Source organism: Pseudorca crassidens, chromosome 16 (genome assembly GCF_039906515.1).
Source record: "Pseudorca crassidens isolate mPseCra1 chromosome 16, mPseCra1.hap1, whole genome shotgun sequence".
Taxonomy (NCBI): domain Eukaryota; kingdom Metazoa; phylum Chordata; class Mammalia; order Artiodactyla; family Delphinidae; genus Pseudorca; species Pseudorca crassidens.
The window spans coordinates 37,354,141-37,369,682 of NC_090311.1; the positions used below are offsets into that span (position 1 = coordinate 37,354,141).

Here is a 15,542-nt window from a genome sequence, read left to right on the forward strand (position 1 = left end):
AAAAACGTTATATCCCTTACACAAAGCCCGAGGGCTAGTTTAAGAAAATCTCTCCCAAACTCTTTTCCTATTATGTGAATAGTGGCCATTAAGGTCTATTGAAAACAGCTGGCTCTGGCATCGCTGGTAAGTTCCGTTCGGACTTAGAATACTAAGCTAGCGAAGGTTCCAGCAAGGCATAGCTACCCTAGTAAGTTACCTTGGGCTGGGTCTCAGCAGTAGTCAACACCAGCCCTGTGGCGAGGCGGGGTCTCACACTCTAACCTACATGATTTACAGGTTTACAGGGGGCGAGGGGCAGGCTGGAATTCACAGCTTATCGGATGGGGCCAGCCTGTCTTGGAAGCCAGCTGCTGGCCCTCAAACCAAGGGGAAAGCCAAGGTTTGCTGGTCTTCAGCGCTTATCATCCCCTCAGCCCCGGTCGCCTCCTCTCCGCCCCCTGCAGGCCAGCCGAAGAACTGCTCAAGGACCGGGTGGGGCCCGGAGCGCGGAGCCGACATCTCTAACCCGCTGAGCTTTGGCTGTTCCACCTACTGCAGGCTGGCCACCCCGCCGCGGAGACAGCGGGGCATGGCGCGGGTGCTGATCGTGGGCGCCGGGCTGACGGGAAGCCTGTGCGCAGCGCTGCTGAGGAAGGCGGCGACCCGTCCTTTGCACCTTGCTGTGTGGGACAAGGCCGAGGACTCAGGTGGGTCGTCTCCCGGCCGAAAAGGGGGGGAAAAGAAGCCTGCGGGGACCATTGCTTCTGAGGTGGCGTGGGCCCTCCCGGGGTAAGTCTGTGAAAAAAATCCAGCAGCTCGGCGGGCGTCTGGTCACGTGATCGGAGACTTCCGGTGCCCGTAAGGCCTGAGAGGGCGCGCGGGTGGAAGCGGCGACCCCGGCTGGGCTGGGGGGTGGGGCGGGAGTGCCGAGAGCGCTTCAGAGGGCGGCCTGAGCGGCCTGGGAGGGATCCTGACTGGAGTTTGCAAATCCTGGGCCTGCCGCTGTCGCTAAGAAATGGATTTTTTTCTTGGCCGCTCTGTGCCTTGGAGGCTTATCTCTAGATTGTGAGACTCCTCAAGTGCTCATTGACCAAGACTTTACGAAGATTTAGTTGACAGCATCCTGTCCATCTCCTGAAATCTGACTGCAAGAGGGAAAGCATTCGTTGATTCGTTCATTCTGACGTTTCATTCATTATTTTGTTTTCTTTTGTCCGTTCGTTCATTCCTTTTACTCAGATAGGTAAATAGATGCCTCAGTCACAGTGCTGAAGGGTGGCGCATTATTCATGTGTTCTTTTAAAAAAATATCTCACACTCAGTGACCAAACTGTCTCTTAATTACTTCCTGACAATGTTAGATGACAAAAATCTTCAGTATAAAAAAACGTTTTCTAGATGTCTGTAATCTGGAGAAAACAGAATATTTAAAAATATATTAATTATTATGAAAGTAAAAAATTTTTTTTAAAAATTTAAAATGTTTCCTAAAACAGTTCTAAGTAATCTATTTGTGGTAACCTGGGGTGAATAGCGTCAACTGCAAAAGGTTCATTCTAATGCACTAATACATTTTCCTGGGGACTAATTCAAGGGGGAAGAATGACCACAGCCAGCAGTCCTCATAATCCACAGAGCACAGTGGACTTGGGTGCCCAGTACATCACCTGCACTCCTCATTACGCCAAAAAACACCAGAGGTGAGTCAGTTGAAAGGGGTGGAATCAGTCTTACTGGTTGGAGGATGTAAAAAGATACAAATCATCCATTTTTAGCAGGGTTAAACTTTGACCCTTGTAATATAGTGAAATTATATTATCATCATTGATCATATTAGCAGTAAAAGGTTAACCTGAGTAAAGCGGGGAGATTGTAATACATACCTCATCCAATTGTTGTGACCATCAGATGAGATGTTGCGTGGAACATAGTAAGGGCTCAATAAATAAGAGTTCATATGTTGGTGCTGAGGAAGAGGACAGATAGCTGTGATGGAAGTCAATCTTAACCAGATTTAAACCTGGTGTATTGAATATCTTGCTTTTTATTTTCACTGTCTTTAATTTTGAAATATATGAGAAAACAGACCTTTGACTAAGATTAGCAAAAGACTATGGATTCTCAAAACATTTCCATTCTTCACCTGAATTATAGTTTTTATTAACATAAAACATATGTTGAGTTGTTCATAGAAGATTTCTAGTTATTATTTAGGATTGTAATCTCTAAGAATTCTTGGAAGAGAATATAGTATTTAGAGCTAAGTATAGCTTATAGTTATGTTATACATATTGATTTATTTCAGTTTTTATGATGAACTGTTAGCTCCTGGTGTTTTGAAGCCTCTGACCTCTCCTATTGAAGGAATGGTAATAAAAGAAGGAGATTGTAACTTTGTGGCACCTGACGGAGTTTCTTCAATTATTAACCATTACTTGAAAGAATCAGGTGAGAAGAGAATTTTTTCTGCCTTCTTTTAAAGTTAGCATTTTAAAATAAAAGTTATACACATAAGTAAATATTAATGCTATAAAGAAAGTTATAAAATAAAGTAAATGTTCTCCTACTCACCACTCAATAGCTAGTTGTCTTCGCCTAAAGTAATCATTGTTTCCAATATATGCTTCCAGAAAAATGTTTATGCATCTATCTATTGTTCTACGTGGCTGTCTCTATTTACCTATTCATATATTTGTATATATTCTTTTTTAAAACAGAAACGAGATTATTTTACATAAGCCATTCTATACTTTTCTTATCTATGTTTATAATAAATCAATCTCTATCTCTATCTATGTCTATATATATCCTATTGGTTCTATTTCTCTGGAGATTCCTGACTGATGCATAATCATAGAGTGAATCATATCTTGGGTCTATTTTCATATCAGCAAATTCAGTGTGCTTCATTCTTTTCAATGCCTGTTCAGTATTACATGGTACGTGTGTATTGTTATTTAGTTAACTCTTAACTTTCTGGTAAGCATGTGGATTGTTTGGGGGGGGTGAGGGGTTGTTTTGGTTTATGCTAATACAAATATTACTGCAATGTTTAACCCTGACATACTTTTGAAAGCATATCTGTAGGATCAGTTCCTAGCAGTACAGTAGGTGTGTCAATGGTATGTGCATTTTTTATTTAACTAGGTTGTGCCATCTCTTCCTCTTAAAGAATATCTCATCAATCGTGAAGGAGAACGTCTCTTTCCACACATCCTGATATTATGGAAATTTAAAAATTTTGCCCATGTGATGGGTTAAAATGGTATCTCCTTGTGTTTTGATTTGCATTTACTTAATTATGAGTGAGTTTATGCATCTTTGTTTTGCTAACCACATCTGTGCTTTTTTTTCTTGTGAATGTCTTATTCATAACCTTTGCCCATTTTCTATGAGGATTTTCATTTGTTCTTTATGTTTATTTTATAATGTTTATTTTATAAGAGTTTTAAAATGGACTTTTTTGAAAAAGATGATAAATAATCTTGGATGATAAATGATTTATTTTTTAAAACAGAAATAAGCTTCTTGATGAATCATAAATAATTGCCCAACTGAAGAGCACTGAGGAAAGGTATAAGGCTGAGTATTTGTTTTGTTTCATAAGCTATTTCTAGAATAATTACTGTTTTTTTTGGTCTCCTTCATCAAATATTACTAATTGGGAACCCTGAGAATCCTTGATACTGGGCATGGGAGGGGCCAGTGAGATTGAATATACAACATGAGGACATAGTAAATACCATTCTGGGTGAAGCCATTTCTCCATCTAGGATTTAGTCTATGAAGGTGTATTCATCAGGATTTTCCAGAAAAACAGAATCAAAAGGATATATATATATGATATATATATGATAAAGATTTATTGTATAGAATTAGCTTATGTGATTTTGGAAGCTGGCAAGTCTGGAGATCTGCTGGAGACCCAGGAGAGTTGATGGTTTAGTTTCAGTCCAAAAGCCTGAGACCCCAGAGAGCTAAAGGTACCATTCCAGTCCAAAGGCTGGTGAGCCTGAGACCCAGGAAGAGCTGATGTTTCAGTTCAAGTCTGAAGGCAGGAGAATAAAACAATGTCCCAGTTCGAAGGCTATTGTCTTCGAACTGAACAGAACAGAACATAGGTCTGTTCTCATTTATTGTCTCATGTGTTCACATTAAGCTTATTACAGAGAAAACTGCGTTTATTGACATCAGTTTTACCTACTGCCTGTCTTACTCCTGGGAGGGTCAGCCTTTCTGTTTTATTCAGGCCTTTGATTGATTGGATGATACCCACCTATGTTAGGGAGGGCAACCTGATTTATTCAGTCTACCAATTTAAATATTAATCTCTTCTAAAAACACCCTCACAGACATACCCAGAATAATGTTTGCCAAATATATGGGAACCCCCATGACTCAGTCAAGTTGACACATAAAATTAACCATCACAGATGGTGACACCATTTGGACATTTTGTAGAATGTCACCATCAGCTTCATATATTGCCACCATACAACTTTAAAAAAAAATCTCATTTCCATCATGATTTTTACTTAACCCAAATTAGATGTGCATACTTACTAAAATTTCCAAGTACTTACTAATTGTATTATATATCTAGCCATCCATGCATGCATACATCCATTCATTCAATAAACATTTACTGAGTGCTTACTATATACTGTTTTAGGCACTAATGATACATGAACCAAAGTCCCTGCCTCATATAGCTGAGGGACACTCCTTGAATACATTGTACCTACACCCTTTTGTGTTACGTGTTTGGGGGAATATATGCTTTATTTTCCAATTTTGCTTTGGAAACTCTTGGCAGAAGAGGTCATATTTAATTATTTGTAGCTCAAACAGAATCTAATAGTACCTTGTACATAGTAGGTAGGTATAGTGATATAGATTTAGAGTTCTAAGATATATAAATATACATATATTCATTCTAATTTAGCCAATTCTTAGTAAAAACCTATTTATTCTTTCAATTTGTACAGTCTGTTCAGAGTGTGAGTACTTTAGATTTTCTTATCACTATGTAAAATATTTATTTCAAAAGTAACTTTTAAAAAAGAATTACATACTACTGGTAGAAAATTTGGAAAATACAGAAAAATAGCAGGGGAAAGTGTCACTATGATATATAAATCAACAATAAGTCCATTTTGTGACATACTTTCTGCTTTTTTTTAAAATGAGTTTTTATATAATTGAGTTCAAGGTCTACATATTTTGAGTGTATATAAACTTTTTCTTAGTTTATTTAAATATTATCTTCGTACTGCTTCAAGAGGTCTTTCCACCCTCTACCCAGATCCATTATTATAGGCTTTGTAGACCCTATCTATACCATTTAAAATTTTATAATTATATCCATTTAAGCATTCTTTAAACTTCTTTAAAGGTTTCTGTGCTATAAATGGTTTCTATCTTATTTTAGTTGTTTCCACAATATAAGTCGAGAGAGTCCCTGTAATCAAAATGACCTGGATTCAAATTCACATTCTACCACCATTTCCTAGCTATGTAATATTAGGAAAGTTTTAAAATCTATACCTTGGTTCTTTCATTGGAAAAATGAGAGCAATAACAGTACCTAGTACTAAGTTTTGTGAGGAATAAAGGATATAATGCACTCATTGTCAATTTAAGCAAATAATAGGCCATGTACATAGAAATCTCTTGATAAATGTTAGTTCAAAAAATAGTCTACTTGAATGAAGCTGACCTTTGCATGTGCTCAGCGCATAAGAACCCAAATTGCCAAGTCGTTCCAAAAAATACTCTACATTTTGGGATCAGTTGAGTTCACAACCCCACAGTCTGATGGTCCAACCAGTTTTATTTAGTTTGGGACTAGACTTCCAGGGAAATTATCTGTATTGGGTATGTCTAATCAGGTATGCTTTAGAATAGGTTCAACTCTCTAAAGCCAATATTTAAGTAGACCAGTTTCCCAGAATAAGTAGTAAAGGGCAGGAGGAAATAGGCACATGCCTCTTCACCTTATGGTCTGTTCTCATTTATTGTCTCATGTGTTCACATTAAGCTTATTACAGAGAAAACTGCGTTTATTGACATCAGTTTTACCTACTGCCTCTCTTCCCAATTAATACAATCTTCTTGAGTAAGTAAAATGTGCTTTTTCTGTTGTTTTACTTTTTTGGTTGTCATTGTTGGGGGTGGGAGAAATTCAAAAGAACAAAAGCTACTCTATCATTTGTTAAGTGCTATTTATCTGATACTATGTTAGGCTCTTAACGTACATCATTTCTAATTCTCATATAGCCATTCAAGGTGGTTATCATTCTCCCCATGTGCTAATGAGAAAAATGAGACTCCAGGAGGTTAAGTACTTTGCTTATGGTGGCTTAACTAGTAAGTAAGAGACCAGCACTCTCTTTAAGCTGACCCTGTTGTCACTTCCTTTTAATGATCTCATGGAGGACAATGAAAGGGTCTCATACCTATGATTTAACATCTTTTCCTTTCCAGGTTTTCCCCTACAGTATGAGAGACTGCTCCCATCCTACCCTGGTTCTACGTGTCAATGGACACCTGGCTCAAGAGAACAAACTCATAGTGCCCTTCCCCTAGTCCCCCTCTTTCATTGGTTAGTCCCTGCCCCAGGGGGAAGGGGCTACTAAGGAGTAATGCCATTTTACTTCTTTATGCAAACAGGAAGATCAATCACCTGCTGGTTCCTGCCTATGACCTTTAGACAGTGATGAACCAAGTCCTTTTGCTTTTGAATAAGGCCCATGTTATTAAATCATTCATAGGAGGATGAATTTAGTTTCCGGGACAGGGTGAGCATCTTTTATTTAGTTTGGCCTACCATAGGAAGAACCGTTGCTGCATTTATTTGTTTTTATTTTACTGTCTACTTCAAAAGGGACATTGACTAACAATCAAAAGTAAACATGGGCAATGTAACTTGTCAAAGTTGACAGGATCGATTTATTAGAAAAGATGGTTTAATTTGCAGATACTATCAGCTAGTGTGATTTCTTTCTAATAATATATAATTTTTATCATTTTCTCCCTTTTTACTTTTGTGTTTACTTTCTTTCTAAAATTGATGTAAGACAATTAAGGCTGGGCAGTTCTGTCTCAAAATTTCTCCTAGGCGGGTGATCATGGCACTCATCCGTAACAGTGTCTGTCAGAGAGAAGGTAGAAGATAGCCCAGGAGCCTTGGTTAAGCACTCTGCAGTTTAAGCAGTGCATTTAGTTAGACATTGCTTACATCTCTTCAGGTCCATCTCAGCAGTTCTGAACTGAAACCTTTCGTAGGAAATTATTGGAGGAAAATGAATTTAGATTCTCTCTCTAAAATGGAAGAAGGCAGGGGATACACATTGAATAAATAAACAACAGAAACATATTTGCCTTTGTAAAATGGCTAAAACTTCTTTGTGTTCTGATATCTTTGTAGTTATCTGCAGACTTTTTTATTTTTATGAAATATGTGCTGGGGAAATAGCGGTAAATAAAACACATGGACCTTGCCTTTGTTAATATAGTGTAGTGGGGGGAAAAGACAAAAACTAATTTCACACACATAAAAGGGGTACATAATAAATGCTAAGAAGAAAGAGTGAGAGCCTTGTGAGAGAGCTATAATAATAGGACCTAAACTAATGTGAGTTTGAGAGGAGTGAGGTATGGGAAATGTGTCAGGGAAAGCATCTCTGAGGAGCTAATGTTTCCATGGGTACCTGAAAGGTGAGCAAGAGTGAACTAGGCCAACAGCTGAGTGGTGAGAATTGCATGCAGTGGGCATATCAAGTTGCAGCTGTTCTAAAGTAGGAGGAAGATGGTGCGTTTATGGAATGAAAAGGTCATCATGACTGGAGCGTCGAGAATGAGGGAGAAAACGGTAAGAGGTGAAGTTGAAGAGTGAAGCAGGAGCCGGATCATAAGGGGCTTTGTAAGCAATGTTAAGATTTTATACTTTATCCTAAATGCAGTGGGAAACCACTGAAGGATTTTATGCAAGAGAGGGACATGGTCAAATTTACCAAGCTCAGATTGAGAGATATTATCTAGTTCTCTAAGTGTTTAAAAATGATTTTCCAGAGCCTATAGATTCGGTCATGTGGTCCTTTCAAAAGTTATTAGTTACTTTCACAAGGAAATGCCACTTTCCCTGAAACTGACTCCTAGCAATTGGACAGGAAAACTTCCTGGTTAGTCAGAGCAGCTATACCATTGCCCCTAACTCTTGGAAAATGCTATTTTTTGAGTGACTTTGCCAGTGGTGGTATTAGATTTGGGTCTATCTATCTACCCCAGTGGTCTCACACTTTAAAGTACAAACCTGGGGGCTTGTTAAATGCAGGCTACTGGGCCTGATCCCCAGATTCTGATTCGGTAGGTCTGGGTTGGGACCTGAGAATTTGCATTTCTAACAAGTTCCAAGGTGCTGCTGGTGCTGACTGATATACATCTTGCAGAACACTTTGGGACCTCTGGGATATATGTCCAAGACGTTTGACTGGATATGGAGAATTTCTAGTTAGTGGACTTCAACTCTGTTAAACACACACACCTACTCACCACCAAAAACAAACCCAATGTAATGCTGTTTTCAAAGGGAATATTATGTGAAAACACAACTGAATGAAACATATAAAGTCAGTTGACTTAGTTGAGGTCCCAGTCAGGGCCAGGACTAGAGTGAGGTAAGTGAGGGGTGAGACATCCTAAATCAATAGAACAGAGGGAAGTGGAGCCATTCTGGTTAGAGTAAAGGGGATGGTGGGTGTGAGTTGAAAACTCCAGTTATTTGTGCCTTCCCAGAGGAGGGGCCTTAGAGAAATGCTCAGGCAAGTTGAAGCACTATTTAGAAGCCCTTGCTCTAATCTTTGAGCAGAATGATGCTAATTGCCTCAAAGAGATTGACCCCTGGGCCTCGTTCCTTCTACCATATTTGCATTTGATTTTAAAAAGTTGTGATTACTATGTTGTAGAGTTATTCAAGGGAATGTGAAAGATGTAAAGGTATATGAGATCTGGAGACTTGACATGGAGGAGCCCGAGAGAGTATTTTGGGATAGATAAGACACACCTAAAGCATAGAGATACTTTGGATCAATGTCAGAAGGAGTGGTAAAGGCAGTGATTGTCAAGATGAGAAGGATCACATTGAGCTGGAGTAGCCACGGACTGGAAGCTTCATGGCAAAGGTTGGATTTAAGCTGGATGTTTAGTGGCTAGGAGCACGAGGTGTCCCATGCAGTGATGGACAGGATCTTTCATTGTGCTTTTTCCCCCTTATTCCATTTTTATTTACTTCTTTTCTATTCACGAGGCCAAATAAAAGTAGATTTGCTTTAACATCAAATTTTTCTCACAACTGGAATGTGAGGTAAGTACTAGTATACCAAGGAGACTTAATGATCCAATTATATTTTCCTATCTTTCAGTTTATGGTTCATAATTCATTCTCTTACACAAATATTGATTAAATACCTAGTACATGCCAAGTACAATACTTTATATGCTATATATAGAAAAGGCAGGCATAATTTGTGGCTTATGGAGCTTACAAATTAAAAGGGAAGAAAATATTAATCATATAACTACTCAAATAATTATTAAAATATCTTTGTGATAAATGCAAATAAGGGAAATGCTATGAGAGGATATTCCAGATTGTATTTCTCTTCATTTTGATTCTTTGTCATAAAGGTAGTTGATCCATCGATGAGACTTGGATTTCTCTTCAGAGTTTTTTTTTCAGGTTTAATAGGGAATATTGATACTTTTAATGGGTAATATTGCTCTTTCTTGGTATTACTAGAGAGAATTCTTTATAGCTTTACTAAGATGTATACTTGCTCTACAAAGATAATGAACTTTAGAGTCAGGTGGATGTGGATTTAAATCATGGCGTGACATTTCTAAGTCTGTTTCCTTATCTGGGAAATGAATTGGTATAATGTATATCAAGTGTTTGGCATAGTCTTGACATACAGTAGATGATTAATGAAAGATATCTATGGTTTCTATTATTATTAATTGTAGTAGTAGTATTATTTTTTTCCCAGAGCAGGCATTGTTAGGGAGGTCCAAGGGTGCCAGAAGGGAGGGATTCCCATTAAACGAGATAGAAAGTAAAGGAAGTGAAACCCAGGGGCTGGACAAGAAGAACTTTTCCATTTTACTCATCTGAGTGGATCCAGTTTGTGACTCTTCTCTTCCCTCTCATTCGTATGGAAAATCCTGATTATGTGAATATGATTTTGCTTTTGGAACAGGTGCTGATGTCTACTTCAGACAATGTGTGACCCAGATCAACCTGAGAAATGACAAGTGGGAAGTCCTCAGGGAAACAGGCTCCCCTGAGCTGTTTGATATTGCTGTCCTCACGATGCCAGCTCCCCAGATTCTGCAGCTTCAAGGTGACATCGTCAACTGTGAGTCTCAGCCTGCACTGTTTACCTTAGGGAATGGGCTCCCTTTGAGAGAGCGTGAATTCAGTTTAACTGACTTAGCAAAGGGTCTATTAGGGATTCTACTGATTTGCATGTTTTAAAAACTGACACTATGGTCTGGTTCATTATATTAGTCTAGGTCAAATTGAAATCCAGAGTTTTAAAAACCCAGTTAAAAATGGAATATTTCTCTTTTTTTCCTTGCCTTTAAGAAGTAAGTATTTTTGATGGAGATGTAGTAGTTTGGCCCAAAAGAAGAACAGTCTCTGTGGCCATTCTGGAAAAAAGAAGGTTTTTATGATATAAGCATTGATTATGTGACAAGCCTGGTAAACCTTACCGTGGATCGTTCTTGAGTGTGACTCTCATGTTCTTCCCTGATTGTGATTTGTTGACTCACCTTTCACCTGGCTTCTCCCACCTCCTTTTTAAAAAAACAGCTTTGAGACTAATTCACATACCATACAACTCATCCATTTGAAGTGTATATTTCAATGGTGTTTAGTATATCCAACGACATACTGCAACCATTCCCACACTCAATTTTGGAATATTTTCATCACCTCAGAAAGACACCCCATATCCTAAAGCTCTCACCTCCGTCCCTCCATCCCCCATCTCTGCCTCCAACTCTAAGCAAACAGTAATCTATTTTGTCTCTATAGATTTCCCTGTTACCTGGATTCTTAAGAAAAGCTTTTCTATAGCTCTGCTTTGTATCTACCTATGCCAGGTTTAACTGATTATTCTCCTCCCTTTCATCATGTCTGACTGACCCTGACACATCAAAGTCATTGATTTCTGGAGGATACCTCATCTTGCTTTGAAGTCCATGAGTTATAACAAAGCAGAGTCTGGTGATGGTGGCAAGGCTTTGGGGATGTGACATGCCTGTAGCTTTTGACTTGGTGGCATGACTGAAGGTGATATTGGATTTGATTGAGAAATAGCCTTTTATGCCACTGTTAGAAAGAAAACTGGTAATGAATATCATTTATAGATCCTAGATTTAGAACCGTAATAGAGATTGTTCTCTGAGGAAGAATGTAGCTGCATATTACATCTTGAAAGCAGTTTGACTATCAGTTCTACCATGCAGTAGCAATATATAGCTTCTTTTGTTGTACAGTCTGAGACATATAGAAAGGATTGGAATGTTTATTAGATAGCTATAGGCAAAGTAAAAAACGAATTTCAAAGATCTCTTTCATGAGTCTACCTCTAGTGTGTTGCCAAAGTCACTTTAAAGTAGGATAATTTATTGCCTCGGATTCTGTAATAATTGGATTGATTTTTTTTTTTTTTTTTTTTTTTTTTTTTTTTTGCGGTACACGGGCCTCTCACCGTTGTGGCCTCTCCCGTTGCGGAGCACAGGCTACGGACGCGCAGGCTCAGTGGCCATGGCTCACGGGACCAGCCGCTCCGCGGCATGTGGGATCTTCCCGGACCGGGGCACGAACCCGTGTCCCCTGCATCGGCAGGCGGACTCTCAACCACTGCGCCACCAGGGAAGCCCAATTGGATTGATTTTGAGAGTGTTAAATAACATACTGTAACTTAACTAAAACACAGTTATTGGTTAGTATATTCAGTGGTACTGTAAATTACATATTCCAATTTTTAAAAGCTACATAGTTTTGTATGTGGAGACCCTTCAGTGTTGCATTTTGAAGGTATTTCTCAATATTTGTATTGAATGACATATAAAATATAATACCATGGCATAGACTGAGTCCTAAGATGTTTAAGGGCCTGCTAATTAATAATTTTATTTAGATCATCTTTATCCTTATTTTTTGAGTAGCTGAACTGTGTTGGTCTGAGAGAGATAACTTAAATTCTTCTACTATTATTGTATTTCTGTCTTTCCTGGGGTTTTGGGGAACAAATTTTGCTTTATGATTTTTTTATACCACATTATTTGATTCATAATATTTCTTCATTAAAATTTACCCTTTAACCTTAAGTTCTTTCTTTAGTGTCATTTTCATTTTATTTTGCTTTCGTATCATTCTTGACTGATAAATGAGATGCTCATTGTTTTATTTTCATTTGTCTGGTGCATCCTTTTTACTTTTAGCCTTTCAGAGATATTTTATTTTAGAAGTACCTCTTTTGTATTTGGTTATCTTTGAGTCAAGTAATTTCATAAAGATATATCTTATTGTTAATAGTTTTGTGTCAGTTTTTCATGAATCGTGTTGTGCATTTTGTATTTGAAGGTTCAGCTTTTCCCTTATTTTCAGCTGTTTCCTTCTAATACTTAACATAACCATCTATCTATATCTGTTCCATTTATTATGATCTCAGAGTATCTTAAAAACTTCAAAGTATCTCCCTTCCATATCTGCTGTTTGTCTCAACTCACTGTCAGTTTTGGTCTTTGCATTATTTTTATTTTCTATTTCTAGCCTTCCTCTATGTCACTCATGTAGTTTTCAAATGTGTTCCTTTTGCTCCGTTCCTTGAGATTGTTTCAAAGAGGTCATATATTCCTTCACTGTTTTCAAGTCATTGCCTAAGTGTTTGTTGAACTAATCTGCTTCCTGGAAAAATTTTTCTGCTATGTATTTTTCATCAGCTCATTTGTTAGGTTCTGTACGTTCTGTTGTCTTCCTCATTTTCTCTGCATAGGTCCCTGTCTAATCATTACTCATCTTTAAATGGGGCCATTTCTGTCAATTTGTGAAGGAAAGTGTTGTTGCAGAGGCCAGACATTTTGGTCAAAGTATATTGAATAAAATTTGTAAATATTTAGCTGTGAACTATTAAATGCTAGTGATCATTAATATATTTACTAACATGGGAAGATTTAAAAATATTTTTAATTTAAAAAAGATAAAAGAATGCATTGCTATTTCTTTTCTATCTATCCAAAATAGTTTAATAACATTGTTATTGCTTGAAGATGATTTTCATCTTCTTTGATACAATTTTTTGAACTGTCGTAACTTTAAAAATAAGGATAGTTTACTCTTACTATAAAAAATGATAATGGTGACACCATTTGAAAAAGTGTATCGTGCTGAAGAGGAAATAGATCTTTTTTCCTTTTCTTTTTTAGTGGTGGGATATGTAGGCTCTTTATGATGAAAAAGTTTAAGAATGATTGACTTGGTACTTTTGACTAAGAGTAAGGATCTTTGGGGGGTTTTACTGGCTCAGTGCAGAATTGGACCTCATGCAAGCAATTCTTTGTTTGTTTCGTTGTTATGAAATAACCCATTTTAGCAGTAAAGGTTTAAAACAGAATGTCCTAACATGACCCTTGAATACCTGTGGGTCTAAAACAAAGGGATTAAAAACATATGATTTCTATTTATCTTATAAATCTCAATAAGGACCTCAGTATGAGGAATTAGTGTCATCTCTCTGTTTCTCAAGAACCTTAAATACACTCTTGCTTGCTTATTAGACATCTTCCGTTTCTGTGAAAGACCTCCATTTACAAAGCTATCTATTGCCATCTAGTGGACGCAGTATATATTGCAGTTCCCCTCCAAATTTTTTTAACTAGAGACAACTATGAAGATGACCGAAATATAGGCTGTAAAACTATCTGTAATATAATTCACAAAACTCCATTCACACAAGGAAATAAATTTAGGTCCATGATAATTAACTTACCCAAAAGTTCATAGCTAATTAGTGACAGAACTAGGGCTGTGCTACAGGTCTCACAGTCATACAAACTATAAGCAGCCCTGTGTCTTTGGCTTTCTTTGTGCTCGTCTTTTCATTCTCTCTGTCTCTCTTTTTAAATCATGTCTACCCCTTAGAATCAATATAGTACCATCTCTTACATGAAAGACTTCCCTTTTGATTACAGTGTGGTCTGGATTTTCCCTTATCCATCCTCCCTTTCCCTATTTTCCTTTTTACAAAAGAAACAGAACTAGGTTTTTTTTGGCAATTACTTATTACACTTACTACATTCTCCCAGTTAGGAGAACAGGGAAGCTTTATGAACTATATAGTGAACCTCTTATGATTCATGATTTGCCATCTGGTTCTATAACAGTGCTACTCTCTCTATATTAATATTATAAAAACTAGCTCACTTAATCCTCACAACAATCCTAATTACTGTTATTTCCATTCTTGGTGGTGATGCTGAGATATGAGCCTTAGTAGTGTGACTCCAGAGCCCGTTATACACGGTGTCAGACTACCCTACGTTATACACGTAACCACCGTTATACATGGTGTCAGACTACCCTAATACTGATTGTTTCATGTATTTGTGAGTTCCCACAGTGTCCTGCTCATTTTTGATCACCATGTTTTCCAAACTTGCCTAATGAAGATTGAGAGTTGAAAACACTTAAGGGGCACCTTTGAGAAGGTTTTGATTGTTAGGGTTTGGGTCAGGCCCAGGAATCCATACCTTTAACAAGCACCTTATGGGAATTTTTTCCTCCCAGTTAGGCCTGTTTGGGACATTCTGTCTTATCATTATACTCATCAGATTTTATTATGATTCTTATATTCCGGTAAGTTTCTTTCCCACTAAACCATAAAATCCAGGCGGAAAGAGCTCCTATAGACCACCGCATCCCCACCCAGCATCAAGTACCAAGGTGCATGCAGGCCCACACACCACTATTATTGTTCAGTCAATATGTGCCAAATGACTGAACATCTGTCTTGTTTCCCAACTTGATTATAAGCTCCTAGAATTCAGCTAATCTTAGAGTCTACTCGTCCTGGCTTGGTCCCTGAGTCACGGTACTAGGATGAAAGCGTGAACCTTGGATGGATCATAGAATTTTAGGACTAGGAGGAAGCTTGAGGCTCATTGGTTCTTCCACCCCGATGAGGAATTTAAGACAGCATCTGCCCTGTACAAGTTCATACAATTTATTAGGGGCTGGACAGGAGAAAGTATGGTCAAGAAAAAAGCAGGCGCCTTTCAAATATCATTATTGTCTTGATTTCATGTTTCCTACACACTTAAATAGAGCTCTTCATCAACTGGAATGGAACATCTGGGCCTGAAATCCACAAACCTGACTTTCCTGCCATAGTTCTTTCATACTCCTGCTAGGAAAGTGGCAGAGGCAGTGGAAAGGATGTGGGGTAAACAATGTATGGAAAATTTCTTTCCTCTACATCAGACTGCCTCTG

General features: G+C 37.9%; 1 protein-coding gene across 3 annotated transcripts in view; it reads left to right on the top strand.

Moving 5' to 3' along the window:
- Positions 1-465: 465 nt before the first annotated feature.
- RNLS (renalase, FAD dependent amine oxidase) overlaps positions 466-15,542 on the top strand; it is a 270,242-nt gene continuing 255,165 nt past the window's right edge. For 2 of the 3 annotated variants that reach the window (XM_067710102.1, XM_067710104.1), the window contains exons 1-4: positions 466-689; positions 1,577-1,682; positions 2,288-2,430; positions 10,239-10,397. In XM_067710102.1, coding sequence (XP_067566203.1) covers positions 572-689; positions 1,577-1,682; positions 2,288-2,430; positions 10,239-10,397 — 526 coding nt within the window. In that variant the 5' untranslated portion in view covers positions 466-571. Of the gene's footprint in view, positions 690-922; positions 1,226-1,576; positions 1,683-2,287; positions 2,431-10,238; positions 10,398-15,542 lie in introns of those variants that run through there. The other variant, XM_067710103.1, reaches the window with a different exon arrangement.